Raw genomic sequence first — 27864 nt, 5'->3', positions numbered from 1 at the left:
CCCTTGTCACGCCCCCCCCCGGGGTGCCTGTGAACTTCGAGTCCGGGCTGCTCGTACCTCGCTGCGGGCCCGGGGACACCGGCAGCCCTGGGCGCCTGCCCGGTGCCTGCCTCGGCGGGGGGCGGGGGCCTGCGGCACCGCCGAGCCAGGCGCGGGACTGCGGCGCGGCCCTGCCGGGGGCGATTTGACCGGGCAGGCTGGGACGCAGACCCTGCGGTTTGGCGGGTTTGCCTTAAGGCAGAAAAATTAATATGACTAATTAAAAAAACAATTAGCGCTGTTCTGCCCGCCGAGCCCCCGTGCGCGCTCGCCGCCGCTCCCGCCTGACCGGAGGGCCGGGCCCAGGCGCCGGCAGCCCGCGGGGACGCCGCAGGCACCATCCGCGCCGCGACCTCCACCCGGAGCCCCGCCTGCCCGCCGTGCCGTGCCGCGCCGCGCCGTGCCGTGCCGGGCGGGGCCTGCCCGTGACCCGGGCGCAGACGCCGGCCGGCGCAGCCGGAAGCCCCGTGGGCGGGCGGCGGGGGCGGCCGCGGGAGCGGCGCTGCCCGCCGCGCTGCAGGAGCCGGGAGAGGCGGAGGCCGGCGGCGCCGCCGCCATGGGAGCGGAGCAGAGCGCGGAGGCCGAGAGCCGCCCGGGCGAGCCCAGCGCCTCAGGTCTGTGCCCGCCGCGTCCCGAGGCGGGAGGGGGACGCCGGTCGGCTGTGGGCGGCCGGGAGGGAGGGGGCCGCGGCAGCGGGGCTCCCGGCGCGGCGGGGGTGCCCGGGGAGGGGTGGCTCTGCGGCGGCCCGGCGCGGCGCGGAGGCGAGGGGCGGCGGCTGCTGCTGCGGGGAAGGGAGCGGCTGTCGCTGTGCGGGGCAGCAGCCGGCGGCGGCCCGGCCCTGCCTCAGGGAGGGCGGCGGGGGCAGAGCCGGCGGGGTGGGTGCACCCAGGGCCCGGGCCGGGGGTGTGGGGAGGGAGCGGGGTGCAGTGCCCGGGGTGGGGGGGGTGTCCGTGGTGCAGGTGTTGCACAATCGGCTGTTCCCTGATTTTGAATAACTTCTGCTGAGCATACCGTGTTCCCAAGAGGGAGCGTGTGAAGGGAGCTCACAGTTCTTCAGTGATCTCCGTGATGTGTTTATACTGTAAAAAACGCACCTGTGCGACGTTAAACATAGCAGCGTTTGGTTAGAATTGAGTTCTCATGGAGTCTGCTGATTGATTTTTTTTCATCACAAATCTTTGCAGCCTCTCCATCGCCAGCCAAGCAACGAGCAAAAATGGACGACATTGTGGTGGTAGCCCCAGGAACACAATCCTCCCGGCATGTCAGCAATGATCCAGATGTCATAAAACTGCAGGAAATTCCGACTTTCCAGCCCCTTTTGAAAGGTAAGTGATTGTCCTTCCTCTGCTTTAAAGGCCTTTCCCCTCTTGTTTTAAACCTTTCTTTCTTTTCTTCTGTTATAATTATTGCCGGCCTTCTGAACGGTGGGTGAACTGGTTTAGAGGGGTGCTAGTGATGTTCTCCACAGTGAAACCATCTACTGTGAAGACACTACAGCTCCAAGCATGCCATCTTGCCCCTACCAGTATTGGTGAGAGATGCAATGCTACATTCTAATGTGTAATGGACCACAGTCTCCAGTTTTGCTCTGGGCTCTTAAAAACACATGTGTGTTACTCTCAGAGTCATAGCTATCAGTGCATGGGTTCAGTTGCTTGAAATCAAGGTACTTTGCAGGAGTTTCCAACCTAGAGCAGATTTGCTCTCATTTGAGAAGGGGGGGGGAGTAGGCTGAGGCTTGCATGGGTCCTTAAGCCCTGTGTTGACAACATCTCTTTGTATCAGTGGACTTCTTAAATTCCCACCGTGTCTTTTTTTCTTAGCTTCTTTTCCTCCCAGTCTTTTTTTCTTTTTTTTTTCCGCTGGACTCTTTCTTTGTTCCTTTTATTCTGTTCAAAGAGAAGTGAAGATTTAAATCAGAGTTGTCAAGCCTACAGTTTACCAAAAACTGTTCGTGTGTTTTGTGGCCTGGCTTCTAGTTGCCTCTTTTTTGTGGAGACTGTGCAGTGTCCTTAGTATCTGAAAGTCCCGTAGGAAGGGAGATGTCTGAGCAGCCTGTGCAAATTGATTTGGTAATAGCGGCCTGCTCCTGGGCTCCTCTCCCTGGAACAGTGTGGGTCAGCAGACCTGTGTGAATGGGCCGTGTGGTGGACACTCAGTGAGCCTATGTTTGTTTTTTTTTTAAATGCAAGGCCTATTGTGCATGTGTACATTGGCTGCAACACTTGGTCGTGCCTTGTTAGGCCTGCTATGACAGAGAAGAAGGAGCTCGGATGTTTAGCGCTCCCTGTTCCTGGAAGAAATTATGGGGTCTTGTACAGCTGCGAGTTTAGACACTACGGGTCTGAGTGTCACTGATTCATGCATGGCTGCTGAGAAGATACAACAGCCACTTTGCCCTGTATGCATCACTAGAGGTGATGTAATATCACAACATCACTTTCTGGACAGAGACTCTTCGCTTTTGCGTGTGTGTGTATCTACTGCATTAGAACCTGGAACGTGACTAGAACTTGGGGGTGCTATTGTATCCCATCGGGCCAAATATTTGATGTTTTGTTGGGTACTGCTGGATAGGGGAGGCTAGATGTGCACAGCACTGATACTGTTTCCAGCAGAAGGAGCAGAAGGACAGGGAGGTCACTAAACTGGAGAAAAGCAAACATGGATATTTTTGGGGCAGGTGCTGCAGTTCCCCTTGACCAAGAAGGGTGTGCATGTGTGTGCGTGTTCTGCAGTCCCTTTTGACGAAGCAGAGTCTTAGTGTTGTGTGTTTTTTAAAATGTTACAGGAAGTGATTTAGAAACCTGTGTTTGATTTATTTATGACGCTTTCAGTGCCATTTTAGAATGGATCGTAAGATTGCTGATGTTGGCGCAGTGTTCATGTTAGCAGCAGGCAGGGTCATCACCTGTGAGCAGAATGTTCTTTGCCTGAATCCTGCCTTATACAAAAGGCAGAACCGGGATCTTGCCAGTGGCAGTGTGGAATGTAAATGCTGGAACCCAAATCCATGAAAGAAATAAGGAAGTTTTAATTTGAGAGACCAAATTTAGAAGGTGCATTAACATCTGGCACCAAGGTTGTTGTGTACGTGTAAGAGTGCAATGACGAAGAGTTTCAGTTCCACCCAGCCTCGAACTGTGGTGAGCAAACCTCAGTTTCACAAGAGCTGTAGAAGTCTTGGGAAGCAGGATTGGTGATCGCTTTCAGAGGTGGTGTTCCTGTATGGGTGTTTGAGGTGCAAGGATACATCCACCTCTGCTTCAGGTGGGAAGTGAGAAAGAAGAGATAGCAGCAGCCATGTGGCTGAGATAGAGAGTTGCAAGGCACTACCTTAGCTGGCAGTCCAGGTCCTTTAACTTTTAAACATGCATGCGTTAAGTTGTTTGATGCGTAATCATCTTGGTCACTGAGTTGCTTTTTCTAGTCTTTGGACCTGAAGCTATGTATGTGTGATAGAACCCTTCTTTTCTATTTCCATCACTTGGCCTGCCAAGTTTCCCTCCGAGTCTGCAGAGATGTGGTGACATCTGGTGACTGCCGAAGAGTATTGCGTGCTTAATCACTTAGAAACAGATTTTTCAGCCTCAAATAAATAATTGTCATTACTTGAGCAACAGGACTGGGATGCTTGTGTTCACCACAAAAAGCAGCGTAGGCTGCTGAGCTGACTCTTGAGAGACCCCAGATCTGCTACAGGCCCACTCGAGAGGCTGTTCTGTTTTGGACTGGACTCTTACCTGTATTCTTCACATGCAGGATCATGTTGCTGGAATAGATGAAGAAGGATGCTATAGATTGTTGAGGAGCTAATTCTAAAAACTTGTGTTTTGTGACCTGCCAGCTTGGAGAGCTGAAGAGGTGAACTCATAGCTCTTGTGGGCTTCATTATTCTTTCCAGTTTCTCCTTGGCCGAGCAAAGCCAAGGGGCTTTATTTTGCTTTTAAGTCTCAAAGGAAGCCTAATAGTTAAATTAATGGGCTGGGGAAGTGCATGTTTGTGAAGGGGACTACATGTTCTTGAGAGGCAAAAGCACTAATCTCTCCTAGCTATATTGAGTTGAGCTTGTGATCAGTGAAGCTGGAGGTCTTTAGTGTTGTATGCTCTCACTTGGAAGAAAATGCTGGTGTAATGTCTGTTATATTTTCTGTACTAGGTTTTCCTTGACTTCTACGGCAAAAATTGCACCTCGGAGTTACAGCTATGACTGTGTAAGGTCCTTCTGAGTAATGTTTGCTGCCTTGTTGTGTTGTGGTTACTGAGTATGCATACTAAGCAGTGTTTGAGAGGTGAGCGTATAAGCATCTGCTGATTTCAGTGTTTGAACCTGTTGGACATAGCTGTTTGGGGTAAGTGCTACTGTCTTGAAGTGGTTGTGTAGCATCTGCTATGGTGAGTCAAGGACTGGTGTGTCTCTTTTTTTAATGGCACGGAGTATCTTCTCTGGTGCTTTATTCATGTGGACAGAACGGGGAGAGTCATCCCTGTGCGGTGGGGTTGAGAAAGCCTGTTATACTGCTATTTGTAAACAGCAAATCCCAATCCTACTCAAATTGAGAGGAGAAAAGAACAACTCTTAGGGTGTACACCTGGGAGTGAAGTGTCTGATTGTTGTTGTCCAGAAACCGTTTTATATTTGGTCACAGAGAGATTGTGTATGCGTACTTTTTTTTCCCCTGAATGCAGAAAAAAACTAGTAGAAATGGTAGCAGAGAACTTCACTGTTTGATGAAACAAGGTTTAATGTAAAAAAAAAAAAAAAATTAAAGGGGGAGGAAAATTTATAATCTAGACTCCTGGGAGCAACAGAGAAAGTCTCCAACCTTTTCCCTGGTTGCTAGTGTTCCCTGTAGAGACCTCTTTATAAGTGATACACAAATAAACGTGATGTGCTGTTTCTTTCCTTTGTGTGGCTTCCTGAGGATATTTGCATCAAAATGAAGCTTCTGTCTGTTCAGTGTCCCTGGGCCTTGCAGTCTGTTCATAGCATGAAGTCATTACCAGCTGTGTATAAAATCAGTCGTCTTCTCTGAGTAATCCAAGATGGTGATAATTCTGGTGATATTTAATGTCAGGTTTGTCTCTGTTTTGGAAACTCAAGATAGAAAAGGAAACAAAAGATGCAAAATACATTAAAGAAGCGGACTGGTCTGTAATGTTTGGTCTGTGATGGTGACCAAAAGATTTCCAAGCAGCAATCCTTCTTCCAGGTATGTATCTAAAATAGAAACTTGGAAGAAATGAAGTCTAGAACAGAATCACAGAATGGTTTGGGTTGGAAGCGACCTTTAAAGATCATTTAGTCCAACCCCCTGCCCATGGCAGGGACATCTTTCACTAGATGAGGTTGATCAAAGTCCTGTCCAACTTGACCGTGAACACTCCTCATGATGAGGCATTCACAACTTCTCTGGGCACCCTGTTCCAGTGTCGTGCCACCCTCACCATAAAAAATAAAAATAAAAATTCTTCCTTATGTCTGATCTAAACCTATCCTCTTTCCATTTAAAACCTTTGTCCCTCATCCTGTTGCTACAGGCCTTAGTAAAAACTCTCTGTCCTTCTTACAAGCTGTGTTTGTCCTTTGGAGGCTGTTTATTGAAATAAACGTCTTCCGACGTACAGTTAGAATTCTGTACTGGTAGAGGGTCTTCAGCATGAAGAAGCAAAAGAAACAGAAGTTACTGTCTCATTGTAAAGACACCGTGTGAGCAGCAGAAGCTTCTTTATATTGCTGTGCCTCCTTCCGTCCCCAGGGGATTTTGTGATTAGTTTGCTCTCCAATCTTGTTTCATGGTTCTTCTGGCCACCCTGGTGATATTGTGAGTGTCTGAGGTGTCCTGACTGGCTGACAAAAGCTGCCAGAAAGGCAGTGACTTTCTGCTTCTGCTGGCCAAGCTCCATCAGTTGCTAATTTTGAAGTGTGCCTCTTGTCATTTCCAAATCAGGTGATCAGTTCTGGTAACGTTATTGGGCTACTTGCGTCTATTGACAGACTTGCAGACTCTAACCTGGTTTTTCAAAAGGGAACGTCTTAGCGAATGGTCTTTATACTTTATTGGGAGATGCCTCTGTAACATCTGAAAACCAAGGTGTTTTAGTAGCCCCACGGCTTGTATAGAAAATGATAACTTTCAAGTTGCATTGTTTGGTTTGGTGCCAAGTTAAAAATGCAAGTAACATACAGGCATGGGAAGAGAAAATATTCTTGTTTTGGATACCAGTTCAAGAATGACTTTCAGTTTCTTGAATTTTGTGTTTGCTGCACAGTAGTTCATTGACAGCCCAGGCTGGCAACTTGTCCCTGTTGAAAAGGGGACTTACTCCTTGTTGGTTTTGTTTCTGGCCATGTAGGCATGTCCTCGCTGTCGCTCCGGCTCTGGTGTTTGATGGGCATTTTGGTAGAAGACGTAGAAGGCTTATCTTTTATTGGTTGGTTCCGTTGTGAGTGGAGTCGGTGGTTGGAGTTGGCTTGCCGAAGAGGTCAGCAACTGTTAGAGTTGATGTCTCATAATTGACAGGAGCAGTGGTGAAGGAGGAGCCCAGGGCATTAGATCCCCTTTTCAGTAGCAACCTGTTAAATTGGCTCAGGGCTGGTGACTTCATTGCATCTTGATACTGTATTGGTAATGGCATTGAAAGAATTGGCTAATTCTGAGCACTCGTGTTGCCTGTTCTGTCTGTGTCTAGTGATGGTATCATACAGAGGAGACTCTGGTGTAGGTTGTGAAGTTGCTGCTGGTGAAATGTGATTAAACAGCTTCTGGGATTGTGCCTGGGTTGTCTGGCCAAAACAATGGCTTCTGAAGACATCTCTTTATGGTGAGTCTGCATTTGGCTGGAAACTGTTCTGCATGTGGGGCCTTCTGTCTCAGCTGTGTGCTGCAGTTGTGCTTTGTTTCGTCTTATTTTAATGTTTTGGGCTTTTCCAAGGTGATGGACTCACTGCTGCTGCTTATACAGTCTTTTTCAAAATATAATAGGAAGACAAATTCATTCCGAGATGGTAACTTAGATGCCTTATGAAAACTGCAGTCAGTGCTGTGTGCTGGGCGGATGCTCTCTGACTCTTCCTTAGCTGACAGCAAGTGCCATTTTGCTGCCTTTGGTTTGAAGGCATGTGCTGTGGTCTGTTGGGCTGCTCCCTGGGTGGCAGTGCTGCGGGGGGGACTGTCACCTTCCTCTCGGTGGGTCTTGTACTTTACGCTTAACCTGCAATGACAACAACACCTGCAGAACTTGAAACAAACTTTTGGTAACTAGTCCCCTGTAAATACTGGCAATTCTTTTGTGCTGCCATTTTCCTTGTCCTTTCCTGGTCTGGGGGAAGTGGTTGCCGATATGGTGGTAGCATCCATTGGAAGCGTAAGCGGTACCACAAGTTCACTGGTTATGGGCTTGTGGTTATTTAGAGATAATTCAGCAGCACTGTCTTGTGCTCAGAATTATCTACAGAGGAAATCTTAATTAAACTTTAAAAATCATTTTAATGCTGGATATTGAATTGTTGAAGCTGTTGCTGATGCCTGCTTGGCCTACTGCACAACAATGTGATGATACTGTTCTTTTTATTTAGTTTGTCTGACAGTCTTTGGTTCGTTGTGTGCAAGTTCCCTTGAGGGCCAGGAACGCGTTTCTGTGGGTTAGGCAGCTGGTACGTGACTGGAGACCATGGCTTATGAACAGTTCAGGTATGGGTCATGTGCCGAGACTGCAGATCGCATCTGCCATCGTACGCAGCGTGTCTTCTGTCAGAGGAACTCCCAGCACTGAGAGAAATGAAATTAGTGAGGGGTTGCCGAGGCTCTTAGTTCAAGGCTCACCTGCATCCCCAGGCATATCCCGTGGGTGAGAGGTGGCTTCTCTGCAGACCTATGGGAAGTTACTTGTGGTGCACTCCGTTCCTTTGTCTGTCAAACATATATGGTGTACATCTTGTGATATGGAGGATATTGCGTGCAGCTCGTTAGCATCCACTAGCCCAATATTAACTGGATTCTTGTCCTACAAATACTGCTGCTGTTTCTGGAAGAATAGCAAAGCATGGGAAGAGGTTGCTTGGTAAGGTTGCGGCATTTCTGTCCTTAATGCTTTTAAGGCCACGTTAAGCAAAGATCTGTCAGGTATGAATTAGAAGCAAATGAATACATTATTGTTAACCCAGTGAGATCTTTCCTTACTATGCCTCCCATTATCCATGTTTACTTTGCTTCATTATTTATCAAAGAGAGGTATTTCACAAAGAAAAAGATGAGGCATTTACTCTAGAGAGGTTAGGGTTTACCTAGCAGAAGTGTAAGAAGCAAACCAAAGTTACATGGCAGAAAGAGTCTTGAAATATAGGTCCAGCATAAGGAGCATCCTTTTTGTCTCAATATGGTTTAAAGTGAAAGCTTGGCAGTGGTATTTTTATTATAGCTGGTGCACATCTTCAGCAGAGAAGCATAGGGAGATGGTGAGAAATATCTTCTGTGACAGAGAACAGTGGTGAAAATTGTGTTGCCATACTGATGCCGTGCCAACCTTCAGTTGTCCTCCAGTCACAGCAGAATGTAAGCTTGTGTTGGGCAGCTTGAAAGGATTGTTTATACCTTTGTAGCTTTAAAAATGAGGTTACTTTTCAGGCAGGAAGACTACTTGTCTGAAAAATAGCAATGTATTTCTCTTTCTGGCTTAGCGTATAGAAGAAGGATGGATATTTAGAGTTTATTGCCTTGAAAGCAGTAGATTTTGTCACATCTCACTCTGATTTCTGCCAGCTGACTTGTGCTTTTCTTTCCCTTGCCTCACTCTATACTACTACTTCCATTTATTATGTAGAGTTTAGCTAATAGCTAAACATTAGTGAATTTTGTTCCTATAATTCTCTACACTTTGCGATTCTTCAGCCTAATTCTGCCCCTATGCCTTACAAGGAGGATCTCCTTATTGCAACACTCTAACAGTACTGATGAGGGTATAGGGCTCTGACAGAATTTGCAGTGTCCAGGTTCGTTGGATGGACCTCATGCTTAGTGCACATAACAAGGTCTGTGAAAATGAACGTGTTAGGCAGAAAGAAGTACCAAGAATGTTAATGTGAGTGTACATCTGCCTATTGGTTTCAGTGGTTGGTTGGGTTTGGGTGTGGGGTTTTTTTTGGTTGGTTGTTTCTTGTTTGGTTTGGGGTTTTCTGGTGGTTTGGTTTTTTTTTTAGGCTTGTGGATGAGTATTCTGTATTACAGAGAGCTCTCTCTCCATTTTGGTTCTATGACTTGAAACAGCACCTGAAAATAGAACCTAAGAGATGCCTTAGTTTTGAAGAAAGGAGCTTTCCTTTCAAAAGATAGCTGGGGGAGAGGATGATGATGGTGGTGCTCTATTTCTGTGTATTCCTCAGTGTTTTGTTGACTACTTGGAGTCTTGGACTAAGTCAGTTTGAGTCTGCAATTAGGTGTTGTCCAAACAATATGCTCAACACTAGTTGGGAGAGTATTAGGGACTGCGGATACTCAGTTGTCTGCCTTTTCCCCCCTGTACCTTTGCAAGTTGTTCTACACTGTGTGGTGTAATTTGTGTATTAGCAGGTGAACAGAATGAGTGTGAGCATATGTACTTTGATGATCAGCCTGGCCTTCTCTTTCCTGGATGAGTACCATTGAGTTCCAGTTTCTGCTGAGCCTAATAGCTGTGACTCCTGTCTGTACCTCCTCAGCCATGTATGGCTCCTCCCCATCATCTTGCTGCATGGGAATTAAGATTTGGTGGTCATCACAAGTCGCCCGCAGATTCTCTTTCCTTTACTTTCACAGAGCTTCTGTGAGAGAGCTCTCCAGCTGGCCTGTATGGCTCTTGGGGTGCAGCTACCCTTTGGATACATTAGAAGATGCGCCGAGGAGAAAGTACCATGTGGTGAGGAGTTAACCATGTCCTGGCTTATAGATTTGCCACACGCTTTGATGAGGAGTACCTGCAATGTTGGCCAGTGTAGCTTGAAATCACTATTAACTGGTTAAAGTAAAATGAAAATAATTACTTATAATATCCAAAATATATAGTGTAATTGGAAGTGTTTACGGAAGGTGCGATGTCTTTATGCCAAGATGCATCTGACTGATAAGGTATAGAAGCTAGTGTGCTCTACTGTAGTGTCGCCAATAAATCTTTCTAGAACAAGGATAAACGTGATGGGAAAGCACTTGCAGAACATCTCTTTTTTTTTTTTTTTTTCTTTTTTTAGTTCTTGAAGAACTTTAGCATCTAAATGTGGATGCATTATCTTTTTCTTCTCCCTCTCTCCTTCACATTTCTATACTTTTGTTGTCTTGCTTGTAAGTTAAGACTTGCTCATAAGACTTGATTGAGACTGTGGCTGAAATACCAGTGAAATTTCTCTTGCCTCTTTCCTGTTTGATGTGTCTGTGGGTATCTTTCTCTCATGTATGTCTTTCTGCTGGAACCTGATGTTTGATATCAATGAAAAATGCATGCAAAGAAACATTCCTGTGAGAAATGTGAGTAGGATATATATACACATGAGTGTGTGTACGTGTATTTATAGAGATAGGTATTTGAAGGGATTCCTTTCCAAGACAGCTTCAGTAGGGAGAAACAGCAATATTGCAGCAGTTTTAATGAGTGGACTCAAGTCTGTAAATTAAGTTTCCCCTCTGTAGGCTGGGTGGCATTTGAGGAAGACAGTGGGACCTAATGGAAACTCCCTCCTGGTACCGTTAGTTTGGTTCGCTCTTTAGCTGGCCCCTGTGATACCTACTGCTCCTTTCACCTTTGCGGTATGCTTCCAGCCATTAATATAGGGAAGTATTTGCGTTTACTGGATAGGAACTGCTGTGTTATGTGTTGGACACTCAGATGCAGAGGAGTGAGAGGTTTGTGTCTGGGATGTGTCTGTCATGCAGGGACTGAAGCATCTGATGATCAGGGAAGGGATGGGACCTTGGAGTGGTGACTGTGACTGAGTTCCTGAGGGAAACTGACATGTGGACAGAAAATTTTAGTGTCTGGTTACTATAGCAATGATGTGTTCAGATGATGCACAGGAAAAGGCTGTGGATGCTGAAACAAAATACCTGACTTTTCGTAATGAGAAAATCCTACTATCTCGGAGGAAATGGTGAATGGTAATTATGTATTTGAAACAGCACTTTAATGAGGAATCTCTCTGTGTTTAACAGATTTCTCTGTTATGATTATCAGTGGTCACTTCAGTTGTGGAGAAGTCTTACTTCCCTACCTTCTGGTGTTGAAGATCTAAAATAGATTGTAAGAAGAAAATGAGTTAGACATGCCAAAGGTCACTTTGTGGTTACCTGCAGGACAGGTCTGCCATTAGGAATCAGTGAAGCTGTCAATAGAAAGCAGGAAGGAAGTCTAAAATGCTTATGAACTATTCACTGCATCCCTACAACTCCCACCTCTGTCCTCAAAAATAACCCCAAACCAACCTGAAAGTAGTTTGGCCCAAAGTCCCTATTCTAGAGTCCTGTTGCTTGACATAATTTCTTCCAGGTGCCTTCCCAGCAAAGACCAGTGAGCTCTATACTTCCCAGTGGGCGTGTGGCAGACTGACAGCATCAGTCAAGTGCACTATGTTGTTTAAGCCTCATTCCCCCCAAGTACTGAGCCAATATATGCCTTAACTTTGAACGCTGTTTGCTTTAAAAGATATTCTCGTGTGTGTGTGTGTGTGTGTGCATACACTATACATACATGCTATATATAGTATGTATATACTATGCCTACAAAAGATGTATATATAGTATGTATTTTCTGTACATATAAATTGTACATGTATAGTTTACTACTTGTGATGCTGCTTGGCCCCCTGTTAATGTTATTTTGCTTGACTAGCAGCTCTTCCTGGAATGTTCATGTCTTGCTGCTAGACCAGTAGCAGTGTTGCAATGCATTGCTTTTGAAAAATGAATGTTTCTGATTGATCTTAGGCTTTATAGGAGTTAATAAGTTTATCCAAGTCCAGAAGATTATTTGGTTTTAGGACAGTCAATTTATTGAGGAAAACTGTGATTAACCAACAGGCACAGTGTAACTTATTACACCCTAAGTCCCAATTCTTGATTTTTTTAAATTTTTTTTCCCTCTCTGTGGACGCTGATTCAGTTCCGTTGCTATCATCATGGTAAAGGATGAGATGATACTTCTGTATCTACTGCCTTTCTGCAGTTAACTGCACTTTCTAAAACATCACATCATTCACACATCACATCTACTCTTGGCTTTATTTCCCTACCCAGACACTGTTAGCAGAATAAAAAGTAGATTCCAGAAGTCATGTGTAGATAATGCCTCCCTTTTCTAATTAAGAGTTTGACTTACTAAAATTATGTAAAGATTAAAAGATTATTAAGGTAGAACTGAAAAAAAGTCTGCTCAAGCCCTAAACCTTTATTATAAAAGCAGTCTGGTGGGAGCTTAGCTTAACCGTGTTCTCTCTGTGTAATTGTGTAAGATGAGATTGAAAACCAAGCAATAATGCACAGGTCAGCAAGCTCATTGTTGTAAAGCCTTGATGTTTAGAATCAAATTTGATCTGTCTCTATTCCTTTCTTGGGGCAGCTTAACAAAAAGGAAAATAGGAGTTTTGTGGTTCATTTGTCTTGGACAGTGAGGTTTGACATACTGAATTTTGTAATATTTCCTCTATTCTCCCTTGGTCATGGTGTGCATGGCTTAGTTGTCAGCACCCTTGCATACATAAACCAGAAGATGCGCAATTGCAGATTACACATTGAATCCTGAGATGCAGGTGATCTGCTGGAGATACTGCTTTTCAATTTGCAATAGTAACAACATTTCTAGTAGTAATGTTTGGTAGGAAGTGAAATTGCTGCCTGTTGTAGTTGTGCATAAGCACCACTCTGCCAGTGTGCTGTACAACTCAAACTTGGAAGCCTACATCATTCCGAGGCAGTGGTCGGAGAAGGGACTATGTTAGTCAAGGAGAAGGGGCCAGAGCAGAGGTACACACTGTAAAGCAATGGTTTGTTTCCGTAATGGATGTTCAGGGTGAAATTGCGACTTTGAAGTTGAAGGCAAAGCTCCTGTTGGTTTGAGCAGAGTGAAGATTTTTGTTCCAAAATCATGTGCATTTCTGTATAGTTTTAAGTTCAGATATTAGAGTGCTGAGGTTGATATTTGAAGTTCAACAGTAATACACATGTTCTGGAGACAGTGTGGAAAGTTGCTCAATAAGATCATTAGACTTGATATTGCCAACTCCCTCCCACCGTTAAGCTAGATCCACAAGGGTCTTCGTTGTTCAGAAGATGAGAATATCCTTAGAGGTTTTGTGCTTACCTGTTTGTTTATATGCTTTGTATTAAATAACCATGATCTAAAAAGCATTTGTAGCTCAGAAGAGAAGGGATTGGAGACTGGGATCTGCACTTCTTTCACTCTACCTCTCCCCATTTTATTTATCCACCTCCCTCTTGGTTATTCCTTGGTCACTCATGTTGAGCTAAGGGGTTCCAGACAGCCTTTGGCATGAGAGAGGTGCTGCTGAGGTGCTACTCGGCCTTCATAAAACTGTGGTCATCCCTGGCATACTCTGTAGCAGGGTTGTAGTGCCTGGGGAGATTATTTTTTGGTGCGGTGGAGACTGTCTTCCAGAATCTTAAGACACTTGAGAAGTTCTGAAGATTGTGCTGCAGTAATGTGAGCACTTTTGTGGGCTGATGTCTTGACTGCTGATGGAGTTCTTTGTTTGAGGTTTTCTTCTTGTGTGTTTGTGAGTGGTTGATTTCCCTGGGTACTTTTACCTCTGTTCCATGTGTCTAATTTCAGAGAAGACACATGATACGCCTTGGTTGGCCTTGATATGTTCATTAACCTGCACTGCATGACCTTTTGCGTATCTCCTGCCTGCCTGACTCTTGTATTAGAGATCCACTTTGAGTTGATTTGAATCACTGTATCCAGCATGTTTTTTCACGTGGTAAAGTGTTGAAGGGCAAAAGTAAGGGCACTTGCTGTTACAAGAGCTTTTTTGTTAGGAGTTAAGAGCAAACAGTAAAAATACTAGGCTGCTGTTTGAATTCTTTTGTGTGGTGGTGGTTTTTTTGCTTTCAGTATCTGGTGCATATAGAAATTAAACTCTTGAAATGGTAGGTAAGTCTGTCCTAATGCAGTGCAAATTGGGACTTTATGATCGCAAGCTGCAGTCCTGTAATTGATACGGTTGGGATATGCCATAGAAGTCACTTGTGTAACTTGCGCAGACAGAAGCATCAGAGTTGCAAAGTGTAATTGGATGTTGCAGTAAAAGACCTGAGAAGCTCAGTCAATAAAAGTAGTTTCTTTCCGCCATGTGGTATCAGCCGTGCAGCGGTGTGTTGCACCCAAGGGAAGGGTACAGCAGCAGGTGGAGTACCGCCTTTGGCTGCGGCTGGGAGTCAAGGGGATGGCATCACAGGCTGCCGGTAAGTTTGCTGTGCGAGAGAAACCTGTACATTTCATGCCTGAGGAGTAATGGGGCGCAGGAGCAATCCTTCAGCTCAGCGCTGCCATGTTCTTGTTTTCCGATTTGCCGTTCTTCACCCCCGTAATCCTTCGTCAATACAAATGTTGGGACTTGGGGAGCCTGCAGTGCAGGTGGCTGCCACAGGGTGTCACTGGAATACAGAAGGAGTAGTAGGTGTGATTGAAAAGGGCTGGAAGTCTTGCTGGGAGCACCTTGGAAACTGCTTTCTCTTCAAGCTCTTTTCATGAACATTTGTGTTCTCTTTGCATTCCTCGTACCAAGTGACCAAGGTCTTGGTGGCCTTGCTGGCAAGCTGGGTTTCCTACCAGCTGGAGCAGGGAGCTGAGCCACACGGTGCTTAACTGAGAGGTGTCTACAGGCTGGAACAGTACTGAGTCTGTGAGGAGGAGACAGTGCAGAGATCTTCACCTGAAAGTATTTCAGAATCCTTTATGATCTTGAAAATTAAAAATTATGTGCCATTTATTTTCAGTTGCTGGTACTAGGGGTTTTCTAAGTGTGTATGGTAAGAAAATGAAAGTATGGATCAGCAATAATTCAGAGGGAAGCATTTGAGATTCAGCTTGTGTCTGTGGCTATTGATCCTCACCTCAGTACACCATCTGAAAGATGGAGTTTAGTATCTTGGCAGCACTGTTTTTATCATAGATGTGTTTGAAGACTGAGGTGTTCTCATCCTGAGATACTAGTGCATAGTAAGTTTTTTCCCAGTGGCCCACTGTGCTGGGAAAAAAAAGCGTAGGGAAGGGAACTGATGTGTCTAGAAAATGATTTCACCCCAACCCCGGCCCAGAAATGTTCAGCTCAACCAGGTGTTCCTTCAGGTTCATCACCAGCCCTACAAACCAGTGCTAAGTGCACAACACAGTATAAACTGAGACCCTTTAGCTAGTGGATGGGGGGAGAGAGGTGAAACGAGAAGAGGGGAAAGGGGAAGAATTTATGTCTCTATTAAGTGATGGCCTAAAATTCCAGACTTGTAGCCCGCCTTCCTAGTGTGTGGGGTACAGCTAATCTCATGTAAATGAACACGTTGAGGGAGAATCTTTTATTGATCGGATATGTCTATTCAGCTTAAAATCCAATGCTTTCCTAATTCCCAAGTTATTTCTTTAGAGAGGGACTGTGGAAGTAGAATGTCTTGAACCTTCACTTCTGTTGCCTTGGAAATGTCATTAAGATATCTTGTCTCTAGTCTATCATGCCAGTAAAAGCCCTTTGACTTTGCAAGGGAATTATGTGGTTCTCTTTTCATTAATGTATTAATGGGATGTGTGTACCAAAAGATCTAGACATCAACTGGAGGGTAACGTCCTGTTCCTTTGAGCGCCCACACCACATATTTCCGAAGTGCTCCCTGGAAAGTGTGACCTTCTTGCGAATCAGGGCATTACAAGTCATAGTGATCAAGAGACTTCAAAAATCATTATAACTTTCATCTGGCTGTGTTTCAGTGAGTAACCCCTCGCTTTTTGTTCATGTTGAGACCATGAAGATGGTGTGATGTTCTCTGACGAGCAGGATTCTGTGGGACATATATGCTGTCCAAACCTTCCGGTGCTCGGGAAGGTGTGGGCACTCACAGGAACTTTAGGCTATAGCTGATTTGCATGTAAGTGGTTTTTAAAAGTTAAAATGCCAATATAGGCAACCTTAATCCTTGCCTAAACTTGTTTTCAGTGAGACACTGTGCAAAATTGCTTGTGTGTGTTCTCTTCCCCCTGATCTTGCTGTTCAAAGTGAGATTGCTGGCAAGGCTTAGCACTCAGACTTTTGTATAAAATTGCTGGAGTCTGAATTTCCTCACTTAAAATTCGTTGTTTCTGCAAACTCTTTCTAAAGTCACGTGCCGGCTGTGAGGGATGGGAAGTCATGTTTCAAGTTAACCCAGAAGCAGAGTGCTGAGGAAAACCCTTCTTCTGATGAATCCCTTTCTTTTTCAGATATTACTTGGCTCAGACAAGTGAGCATCATCTCTTTTTACTAGGTTTTACTGTGTTATGTTCTTATTGTGCTGAATTTTTTTCCTGTATGTGCAGGCAACCCTTCAGGGACAGGATGCTTCGGTGGCTGACCCTGCCCAGTGGCATACTGTACCTTCTCTGAGCCTGTTGTTTGTAACTGGAAGCTGACCTGCGGTCCGTGACATTGCAGGTACCACTTGTGGCAGTGACAGTGTAAATGGAATATTTCCAAAGTGCTCCCTGGAAAGTGTGACCTTCTTGTGAATCAGGGCATTACAAGTCATAGTGATCAACAGACTTCAAAAATCGTTATAACTTTCATCTGGCTGCGTTTCAGTGAATAACCCCTCACTTTTAGTTCATGGTGAGACCATGAAAATGGTGTGATGTTCTCTGACGAGCAGGGTTTTGTGGGACATACTATCCTGGTGAAATATTTCACAGGTTTTAAATAAAATTGCTTATGTTTTAAAACTTTCCTTTCTGTATGATGTTAACCAAAAATAAAACTGCTGGAAAGGCACTGCTGACACTCTTGGTGCTGACTGACCACTCTTTGCAAAGGAATGGGTCAGGGATTTTCAGCTGACTGAGGAGAAGGGTGGGCAAAAGGTTGGTCAGGGTTTTATCAATTTTTATTCTTCGTAATAGCCAGTCTTGGAGGATTTCTGTCAGCTAAACAAAGCCTGAACCTAAAGAGAAAGCTTGATTTTTTTCCTTTTAATCCTTAGTCTCAATTTCATCTGAGTAGACAGATTTTTTTATCTGTAATAGGAAGTGGAAGAGGTACTGGAGATGGAACTTAAGTAATGCATGCTGCTTTACCTCCTGTGAGATTAAATCTTGTTTTTCTGTGATATGAAAGTAGCAAAAAGCAGATGTTTGGAATGGAGGTGCATGCTTGCATGTATACCTTTGTACAGACCGGACGACTTGGAGTGGAATACTTTTGCTTTCTGTTGCCTCTCATTGAGGGGTCTTGTCACCAGTTTTAGTATTAACTGAAATTTGGAGTCAATTTGGGTGGTGACTGAGTTGCTTTCATTGCAATAGTTTGAAATTTTCCACTGTCCTACATTTCCTTAGTTATCCATCTGTTCTATTATGTTCTGTGGTAGAGAAGGCAGTAAGGAAGCATACATTAGTCATTGAAAGAAGGCTTTATTTCTTTTCTTGAATGTTTGCATAGATTTTTTTCTTTTTTTCCTTTTTTTTTAATTTAGTTTGTTAACAGAAATCATTCCCAAGCTCTGAAGCGTGCTTGGATGCATGGGTGGCAGAAACAAAATTGCTGTTTTATCGGAGATGAATCTAAACTTCATCCAGCTTTGTCATCTTTGGAGCCAAGAGCCCAGTTGGAGCATTAAAATGGAATTGACTGCACTTCTGCTTTTTGCTAATGCAGGGTGGTCCAGAGACTTGAGGTACTAGTGTGGATTCACTTTGGCCAACGTAGCACATGAGGTGCTGCGGGACCTTGCTTCGGAGAGGACAGGGCTTTGGCAGTGGCTTCAAATTCTGTGGGCAATTTGGCCTCTTGCCGCAACCTGGCAACACAGAAGTTACCAAAAATGCAAACCTGTGGGCTTTTTGTCCATGTTGTCTTTGACATCTTACCAGCAAAACAAAAAATGCAGTAACAAATGTGGTGTCCTATGAGTAAGTATCACTGCAGGCAGTTGAAATTTGCTTGCTTCGTTTCATAATAAAGACACAGGAGATAAAAATCAGACTTTGGCTCACATTTTAAATTGGTCTCAAGTTGTAATCATTTTAAGGGTCCAAATGGCTTGTTTGATGGATTCTATTTATTATTTATTTTTCCACACAGTGAGTCTAATTAAACTAACTGTGGTCTTGGCTTGGACAAATTGTTTGCAGATATTATGCAATACTTCAAACTTCTTGTTGGATAACCAACAAAAAGAGAAAAATAAAATGTCATATTAATTTACTTCCATCTCTCATAATACCTAGCTGCCAGCAAGGCAGCTTTATGTAGATGCTGCCTACCTGCTGTCCTGTGTTAGGAGATAAATGTGATGTTTCTGTCTGTCCTTGCTTATTGTCAAGTGTACTTTCTTTAATATCTGGATATTGGGGGCATCTACCGGTATCTTTGTGAACAACAAAGGTAATGATAATTATTAGTGAAGTTTTGTGCAAAAATGTGTTTCTTCTGCTGTAAAAGATTGCTGCTCCCTGTGACCTCATGAACTGTTGCTGTGCTGCTGCTTCAAACAATAGGGCTTTTAGGTGTCTTGCTTTTAAAAATTAATCAGCCGCTCTGGGTTATTAGTGTGAATATGCCACCTGTGTGAAAGACCCTGCTACTACAAAACTCTAATTAAAATCTTAAGTTAGATTTGTGCTCCATCTGGGTGGTGTTTTTTTTTTTGCTGTTGCTGTTTTTTAAGTTAGGAAATGTAAGGCTCACACAGTTGTGTTTTGTCTAAAACAGTTTCATAGACATGTAGATGTGCATTGCTGATGGGAGGGGGGAAGGTGTTGACCGTCACTGCATGTTGAAATGGGCGTGTGAAGTATTTCGAAGTCTGCTAAAAGTTTAGAAACTTCTGGAGGCTGATGAGGAACTTGACACAAACCTAAGTTTTGTGTTCACTAGGTTGTATTTACTACAACTGTAGTAAATAGGGAGTTTGATCTGTACCGAAATGGATGTGGTAGCACTTAATGTTTAATGAAGACTAGTATGTTAATAAGTCAACATACCAGATGTCAAAGGTGCTGTTGGAAACAAAGATTAACAGACTTGAAGTGATGAAAATTGGCAAATTCTTTTGATGTAAAATGCAGAGGTTGATGAGCTGTTGGTTGCCAAGAATAGGTTTGGACTAATTTTGGAAAGACTGGTTTGTGTGATTCTTGTGTTTTAAACATACCCATACGCCTGACTTCTACAGTGGTGGAGGGAGACAGGGCCTGTGTTGAACCTGGAAGGCAGAAGTTTTCTGTGACGTTGGCCTTGAATTTCTCCAAATCAGCTTTTAAATATATTACCTTAAATATTTTTGTTTTTGAAAGATACAGGTTTTCTCATCTTAAGAAATTTGGACCAGAAGTGTAAAAGCATTTAAAAAACAAACAACATAAACCAAAGCAAAAAAAAAAAAAAAACCAACAAAAAAAGCTCCATCTCTTCTGGTTAAAGCTATTTGCCTGAATTAATGTTTCTCTGGATGGCCTCTTTAAATTGCGTGACTGTGATGACATGCAGCAGGTGAGAAGAGAGGTGGATCCAGAAGTTGGGTACCACGAAAACTTTGCATGGTTTTCTGGATTGATCGCTTGGGTACATGAGTGGATTTCCTTTGTCTAATGATCTCCAGTACATCAACCGATGACTGAGCTGCAGTGGTGTTTTAGACTTCCCCTTCTTTATTTTAAATGCCAAGTGCCTTTATTAGAATCTAAATCCAATTACTTTTGATGTGAATGTTTACATCTGTGTTTGGATGAAGAACATGAAGACTCAACCTAGCTTAATGCCAGGCAATAGGACAAATGTGGGAAGAGTAGATTTTTCATCTCATAGCTCTTACCTTTGTTGAGAAAATTGTGGTGGTGTGTCTACCTCTTTACTACCTCAGCTTGCAGAAGAAAGCATCTATAAAGGTCTAGGTTAAAATGTTGGTTGCATCAACTATTTAAAATCTAAATTAAAATAGATTTCTTGTGCAGTGAATCGACAGGAGGCTGCGGCAGTAGGACTGATGTGAAAAAGGTTGATCTCTCAGTAAAGATGCAGAAGATTGGTTGAGTGAGTTGGCTAAAAATGGGCTGTGCTCATGTGCCATCATGGTCAATATACAAGAGGGAAAAATAAGGGTAGTGCATACAAGACAAAAGAAAAGGGAGAAATTGTTAAATATTGATAGATCAGATATACTTTTGGAAAAAGGGGGGGAAACTGAGGATGTTTGTTTTCTGACCTCTAATCAATCAATCAATCTTTAACCAGTGGTCATGGGCCTTCTTATCTGTTCCTTGTAAATGCAATTTTAAGATGAAACAAAAATAGGGTGATCAATGTAACTGAGGAATTTTCTGGGAAATAAAGAAGGGAAACCATTTCTGGCAGGCAAGGAATTCGAATTGGCACATGGTGGGATCCAGCAGGCGCTGGGGCTGGCGTGGGTAGAACTCCCACAGGTTGTGGAGTGAGGTCACATCAGGGCCAGCTGAGATCAGCTTTACCAGTTGTGCAGCCGCAACCTCATGCGGCTGAGTAACGCTGGAGCATACAGGCTTATGGCTGTGGTTGCTACATCATTCTCCATAAATCCATCACAGAGATTTCCATCTGGAAACATCTGGCACTGTGCTCGTTCAAACTAGCTGTCCCAGCTAGGTACTGCAGAACTAAGGAGACACTTATCTCGGTGGTTTTAAGGCGAGCACGTTACCAAACTAGGTTCTGGACTGTATGTGGAGAAGATAGCAGTGGGCAAAATTAATGAGTGGCTCAGGTGTCCCATGAAGTGTCCCGGCTGGATTCACCTCTGTGCTTTGCTGACTGGCTTACCCCCTTGGAAATGTGGAGCAGGGCGGGAAGGCGGCCGGGAAGCAGCTGCGGGTGGTGGAGCGGTGGCAGGAGCGGAGCTCTGGCTATCTCAGCTGTACTGGTGGACTTGCACCTCTGTGGCTTTCTGTACAAGTATTTTGTCTTTCATGCTTCGATTCCTGTTTGGTTTAGTGATTTTTTTCCAAAAGCAGGGATGAACAGAACAGGCTAAGCTAATGATGTGGGGCTGTTTTCCCCCAAAAGCAGCAGAATTGATCTTTTCTTTGGAAAGCAGCAATCAGAGGGAACTGAGGTTGAAAAAGATAAAAAGTGCTGAAGCTGTTCACAAACTTTTTGTTGAGAAACTGTTTTGATGCTGACTAATTTGATGCTTTTGACACCCTCCAACCCCCACGATCTTCTTAACCAAAGTGGCTTAACAGGAAAACAAAATCTGTACTACTGATTTTTGACCCTACTGATGTTTTCCAGAAGGCTGATTGCAGACTATACTGTGCTAAACTGCCTCTTTACTATCCAGATTGCTAGGCTCATTTTGCTCACTTATCAAAATATGGTACAGTGAAATTGAGATAAGAGCATATTATTGTGTTGTTCGAGCCCTGAATATCAGAAAAGAAAATGAAATACATCTTACTATGCAGTTGAAACCACAAAAATCTGTCATTTCCCCAGCTTCTAGACTGTACTACCATGCCTTAAATGAAACTTGCAGTGTGTGTGGGTTCCTGTCTCTGACTGAAGTCTCTGTGCCTGTAGGAACAAAATAAATGCGACCTCTTCTGAAGTGCTTTTCTCCTCCTGTGGCCTACCACACTGGTTGCTTTCCCGTTGAAGTATTTCTTTCACAAAATGGAGCCACAAATGCACCCTTCCATGAAATAGATGGGATTTGGGTTGATGGCATTCGGTTTTACAAAAATAAAAAGTGATTTTCTAGTATGTGAATTCTCAGACGTAGAAGCATTGCTCAGGCATGAGATGGTTGAGGGGGGCTAGACTAACAGTCTAATGTGCTTAAGTGTCATGGTACACTTAATGTTTTTGTTGTGTAGGACTAATTACTGGGTTGTTTCTTGGAATTAAAGGCAAGCTGTATATCTTATTATTATTACTCATTTTATATTAGTTATAGGTGGAGCCAATGTCTCGGTAGGATGGGAGTGTGGAGGGGGAATTTGCTTTAACCCAATATTTACCAGTGCCTAAAAGGGTGTTATTCAGTTTCTACATTCAGCTTAATATGTCAGGCTACAAACCAAGTACATCCTTGGTACTTGTGGATAGCTTTTTATAGTAGAAATGAGAATGATTTCACTTCTCTTTTAAGTATATGGTCAAAAGTCTTTGGACCTCAGTGTAATAGTCTTTATGTGAGCATGTGCAATGCTTAGTTAATATTTTCCCACCAGAACTTTTCATGAAATAGATAAGTTTCTCCAAGGCATTTGACAAACTGGCATTTTCCTGTGAGCAGATCTAGCGTGTGGATTCATTGGTGTGCTTTGACTGCTTTTGCTCAGCAGTAATATTTACTTTTAATGAACCCCTCTCCAAATTTGCTTCACCTTCCTTGTTAACAGGGCAGTTTCTGGAGAGCATCTGCAACAGGAGCAGCTCTGCAGGTGCACTGGGACTGCTTGCTGTGAAGCTGTTGTGGAGCAAGCAGGTTGAGGGGCAGACAGGTTGCTGTTTCCACAGCCACAGTTAGCTGCATGCCTTGTGCCATTCTGTGGTGAAGCAAGCACAGCAAAAAAGCAAAAGTAGGATGGGGTGGGATGGAATGGAAGAAGTCTAGATCCCCTTTTTGAGCACAAGAGAAAGAATCTGTGCCAAAGTCCTAGCTGTAATATACCTTAACATACTGGTGTCAGCTGTTCTGTAAGTACATTTGTACTCCCTCTGCACAATGGTAAAACAAGGTAATGTCTCCAGTCACAGACTCACTGCACCATCTACTCTATTGTCTGTTGAAAACTGTGTAAGTGTAATTTAAGGGAGGGGCAAGAGCTCTCCTGGTGACATCTTAAGTGCTATTTCATTAAATGTTAGTGTTTTGCTTAGAGCTATTGCTATCCCACTTTACATTCTCAGCTGTGGGACATTTTCTCCTGAAATTAAGCCAGGATGTGCTCACTTGCATAGAACTGTGTGCAAATGCCTTTTTTCCCCCTTGAGTCTCAGTTATCAAAGGTTGGAATCCACTGTACCTAACTTATATGTAATTTTGTTCTTTTAATACACTGTAGACTTGTTCCAGCCAAAATGTTGGTCATGAAACACAAGGATAAGAAAACTTTAAGCTTGAAAGAATTTTTTTTGTTATTCTTCCACAGGAAATGTAATAAATGATCTTAAAATAATGTCTTATCTCATGTTTATACTAAACTTCAACTCTTGTTTGTCTGTTTTTTTTTCTTACAAGAGGAATAAACATTGTTTCAATCTGTAAGGATCAGAGACTGAAAGACTCCTGTGTTCATATCTGTTCTTTTTCCTTTCTATTCTTTTCTTCATGGTGACATTTTAGGTCTTGCCTACCTGAAAAGCTTTATCCTTAAAATAATACTTTGCTTCAGGATATGTAGTAGTGGAAGGGCAGTTGCTCCTTGTGGAGCTTCCTGTAGTTCCAGGGACACTCAAAGCCAGGGCTGCTGCCACTGGGGTCCTCTTCTCCAGGGCTGCTCCCTCACAGGTGCTGGCACAGGTATTGCTATTGTAAAACAGGTCAGGGAATGGAGATGCACTCTTCTAAAAGTGCTGCTTTACTGTTTTGGGTCACAACAGATAATGTCATATCAGATGAGGCACGTTGTTGGGTTTTGGTGGGCTTGGGTTATTTTTGGCTTTGGTTTCAACAGTGAGCCTTTGAAACAAGACCTGGGATTTCTGACAATGTCATTCTGCCTAATAAAAATGCAAAAAAGTGAAGTAGTTGGGTTTGGTTTTCATAAATATTTAGCATTAAGTACAAATGGATCATCAGGACTTCTGCATATTAGAAAGTAGTAAGACACGTGACTATGCCAATGTTTGGGGTTTTTTTTGTGGGTTTTTTTGTGCCTTATTCTTTTTTAACTATAGGCTCCATGATGTCTATGAAGCAAAAGACAGACTCGCTTATCAATAAGCCCTAATGTTCAAGATAGCTTCAAGTTGCACCATAGCAGCTTTTGATTCAGAGTTGAGATAGGAAGATGTCCTCAGTATTCTTGCCCATGGAAGAACACTGTTGTGTCTTCACTACAAAGACCTCACAGTAGGATGATTCCATCAAAGATTCCAAGGTTTAAAGACATTTGTTGCCTGAATATAGGTAGGGGTTAATGAATTGTAGAATGTACAGTTTAGTTCAAGCGGACGCCTTACATTCCCGTTCTTGTGTGAAGTGGCAGTGTAAAGATACTGAGGTGATCCCTTCTGTCCAGGAAGGCCTGCTGTCCAAAATTAAAAAGGGGGAAAGAATGGTTAGGTTGATTCTTTGCCCTTACAACGTAGAAGGCAATTAATTGCTGCATCTCCAGAGAGCTCTGCTCTTCTGAGGTGTCATGGAGGAGTTTGGCATGATACTAAATATGTTTGCCCTGAGGCATGTTCTTGTTATGTAATTAATCGTGCACTCTAAAGGTGATGCTGTAGCTAATGGATTGTTTTAAACCTATATGGAGGGGGTTGTGCTTAACTCCTGTGCCCCCTGCTTTGGGATGATAACCATGGGTTTGTGTTAGAAAGCTGTTCTGTGTAGAGAAACACGTTCCTCAAGTGAAGTCAGTCACAGACCTTTGGCATATCTCTGGTTAATGTTCTTATTTTGGGATGTTGGCATCTTAGGGATGCTTGCGTGTGTGTGCGTATACCTATGTATGTATATACATGTACATATATATACACACACGAGTGTGTGTATATAAATGAATATTTTTAATGTTTGTGGTAGGTTAGATAAAACACTACAGGATGCAGAGAAGCAGATTAACTTTCATGCACTACAGCAGGTGGACTAAGACTATAGCTTCTCTAGTTCTGGCTGTTTAGATACTAGTAGAAGTAAACCCTGTTACTAACTAGACATGTACCTCAGAAGAATTTAAAAAGACTTTTGTGTATAAGATTACTTTAAAAGTAAATGCTTTTTTTTTTTTTTTTTTTTAAAGGATAATTGATGAATATAGGGATCCTTTGGTTTTTGGACACTTGGTTTTAATAATGTCTTTAAGCAGTCCTAAAATATAGGCCCCTTTCCACAAGCTGCAACCCTGTATGGTATCCTAGTAGTGAAAGCATCTCCAGTGTCGTGGGCTGCAGCTCGATGTGTGCTGTTAGGAGGATTTGTGAAGCTTGAAAGGTTTTATGCTGCTGGTGGCTGCTAGTCATCATACCAGTAACATGGCTGATAGGACAGGGCTGCTGTAGGGGGCTTTTGCCCAAGGCAGTCCTAGCTGACCTAGCCTTGCACTCCTCTTACAGTAGGTCTGACACGGGCTTTCTGCCTGCCTGCCTGCCTGCCCGCCGTCTCTCCTTCCGTCCCTCCTTCATTCCTTCCTTCCCTCCCTCCCTGGAGGACCTGCAGTGAACTGAAGCAGTGAGAGCAGATGGGTTTGCCCCTGGACTAGGGAGTTAGATCGGTTCGTGGAGGCATCTAATGAGTACCAATGAGGATGGGACCACCTAGTCAGGAGCACAGGGGCAGTGTGAGAAAGGAGGACGCCTATATTTGGTGGCTGTGGACTGTTGTACTGGTCCAGCCGGTGGTGCTTTTACTGGCAGGTAAAAATAACTAGGTGACTGTACACTGAAATGCATGAAGGGGACTCCTGTGATGTGCTTTGCTGTCTCTGCTTCTGGGAATAGTAAAGTCAAAAAAGGCTATTTTAAGAATATCTTAAACCACTGCAGCCTTTTATTCAGCGACTATCTGTCCCTTTTCAGTGAATGTTAAAAACATGGTCACAAAGTTGACTTTTTACTGTCCCCTGCTTCAAATGCAAATAAACAGTCATTGCATAGTTGTTTTCTGATGTCTTTGAAAGGAAGCTATTTCTGCAAAGTGAATACAATCTGCCTGTTATCTGAGCAGCAGTCCAATGTGTGGCTGAACTGCTAATCAATTCCTGCGTGGAGAGGATGCCTGGAATATAGTTCAGAAATGTTCTAGATTCATCGTTTCTTAATAGAGGGATCAGACTGATGCATTAGTTTTGCTTTTTGGCTACATCTAGCAAACTAACACCTCATGGAGGATTTGGAAAAGTAAAATAAGGAAATACACTGCCTTTTTTTTTTTTTTGTTTTCTTAAATGAACATTTGATTCCTATCAAAATGACATTTGTTGCCTTGAAATTGTATAACCCTCTTGTATTAAAGGGAAGCACTCACTAAAGAACTGAAGGTTTAAACGGTATTTGCGCTGAAAGCTTGCAGAAGGCAAAATTTCTCTGGCCCATGCAAGTAAAGTGCTTGGCTTGTGCTCTACCTGTAGGATGAGTATCATGGGGATTGTTGTTCACTTATGTACAGGTTGTACCTAGGGCTTGTGTAGTTCATTTGCCTGTGCTGATGGATGGGAGAATGTTAAAATGATGCTGTACACAACTGGAAAACTCTGAATGCAGAGACTGATGGAGAGGGGTTGATGTCCTCTCCAAGGCAAAGTGAGACAGTCTGGCTCTTCAGGGTCAAGTTATGCAATGTAGCTTGAGCTGATGTAATAGCTCCATCCTATCCAAAGAAGGAGGATGCACTCCCTCGCATTCCTCCTCTGAGTGTCGTTCCCCCTCCATTCATCTTCATTGAGCCTGACATTTATCTGACCCTATGTGAAGCCAATTTGTCTAGCAAACCTGGCAGAAAAATCTTCATGCCATGTTACTTTTCCAGTGTTAGGAAGCTGGTTTGTTTTACTGCTCCATCAGACAAGTGCCAGGGTCGGTACAAGAGAGGAGTTAGATGCAGGGCCACCCCTTTCTGATAATGGTGAACTGCTAGGGGTGAGCTGATACAACTGTATGACAAGGCTTTTGCTCCTATGCCGCTTAAGTGAGTGTTGCTGCTTGATGACCTGGTCCCTTCCCACCTTTCCTTTGTGCTGGCTCCACCACTTGTTTGGATGATGTGCTGAAACACCTGGGCATCTAAGCTGCCATGAAACCGTGGTCTCCAGGTATGATGAAAGAGCTTTATGTGTTTTACTCTTGGTGAGACTCAGGTTTCGCAGAGGACTTCAGTTCCTTGCTGGCATTAGCCCAGTAGGCGCATACTGGCATCGTCTGTCGCGCTGTCTGCCCCTGGATCCTGCTCAGAACTCCAGGGTGCATCTGGCCATTTAGATGAAGTCATGCTGTCCACATCTGATTGCAGGATTTTCTGGGTAAAATTGGTCTAATAGAGTGTACTTCTGCCATTTATTTTGTTAGTTGCATATATATTGACTGCTTCAGCAGAACTGTTTGTTTGGGGTTTTTTTTGTCTGTTCCATCAAACTACAGTAAGAAGTTTGGACCCAATGATGTCTCTAGTGGAATAAAATCAGATTACTTTTTTTTTTTGGCCATGGCTGCAATTGTTCTGGATATCAAAGACTCTTACTAATTCTTTTTTGTTTTTAAAGTCATTGACTAGCCTGTTCTTTCTTGGCAGTTTTCTTCTATTCCTCCTCCTCTCAAGTGGTTGCACAACTTGACATTAAAATCAATAATTCCTTATTGATAATTGCTCTCAGGCTATGACATCAGGATTTTCTGGAAATGTAAATTCATAGTGCTGATAGCAGACTATATGATTTCATTCTGGAAACTGGCCAGTACGG

The 27864-nt window shown here is 43.5% G+C and overlaps 2 protein-coding genes across 3 annotated transcripts in view; one reads left to right on the top strand and one right to left on the bottom strand.

Annotated features, from left to right (window-relative positions):
* Window positions 1-27864, bottom strand: part of MANSC1 (MANSC domain containing 1) — a 342189-nt gene that overhangs the window by 25982 nt on the left and 288343 nt on the right. The window lies entirely within an intron of this gene.
* The window catches only part of BORCS5 (BLOC-1 related complex subunit 5), a 77739-nt gene that overhangs the window by 293 nt on the left and 49582 nt on the right, over window positions 1-27864 (top strand). The window contains exons 1-2 of one of the 2 annotated variants that reach the window (XM_080392460.1): window positions 38-653; window positions 1224-1367. In XM_080392460.1, coding sequence (XP_080248586.1) covers window positions 596-653; window positions 1224-1367 — 202 coding nt within the window. In that variant the 5' untranslated portion in view covers window positions 38-595. Of the gene's footprint in view, window positions 1-37; window positions 654-1223; window positions 1368-27864 lie in introns of those variants that run through there. The other variant, XM_080392459.1, reaches the window with a different exon arrangement.

Source organism: Falco punctatus (assembly GCF_963210335.1).
Source record: "Falco punctatus genome assembly, chromosome: 6".
Taxonomy (NCBI): domain Eukaryota; kingdom Metazoa; phylum Chordata; class Aves; order Falconiformes; family Falconidae; genus Falco; species Falco punctatus.
The sequence above is the reverse complement of the archived record's forward strand: the minus strand, read 5'-3'. Positions and strand labels throughout refer to the sequence as shown.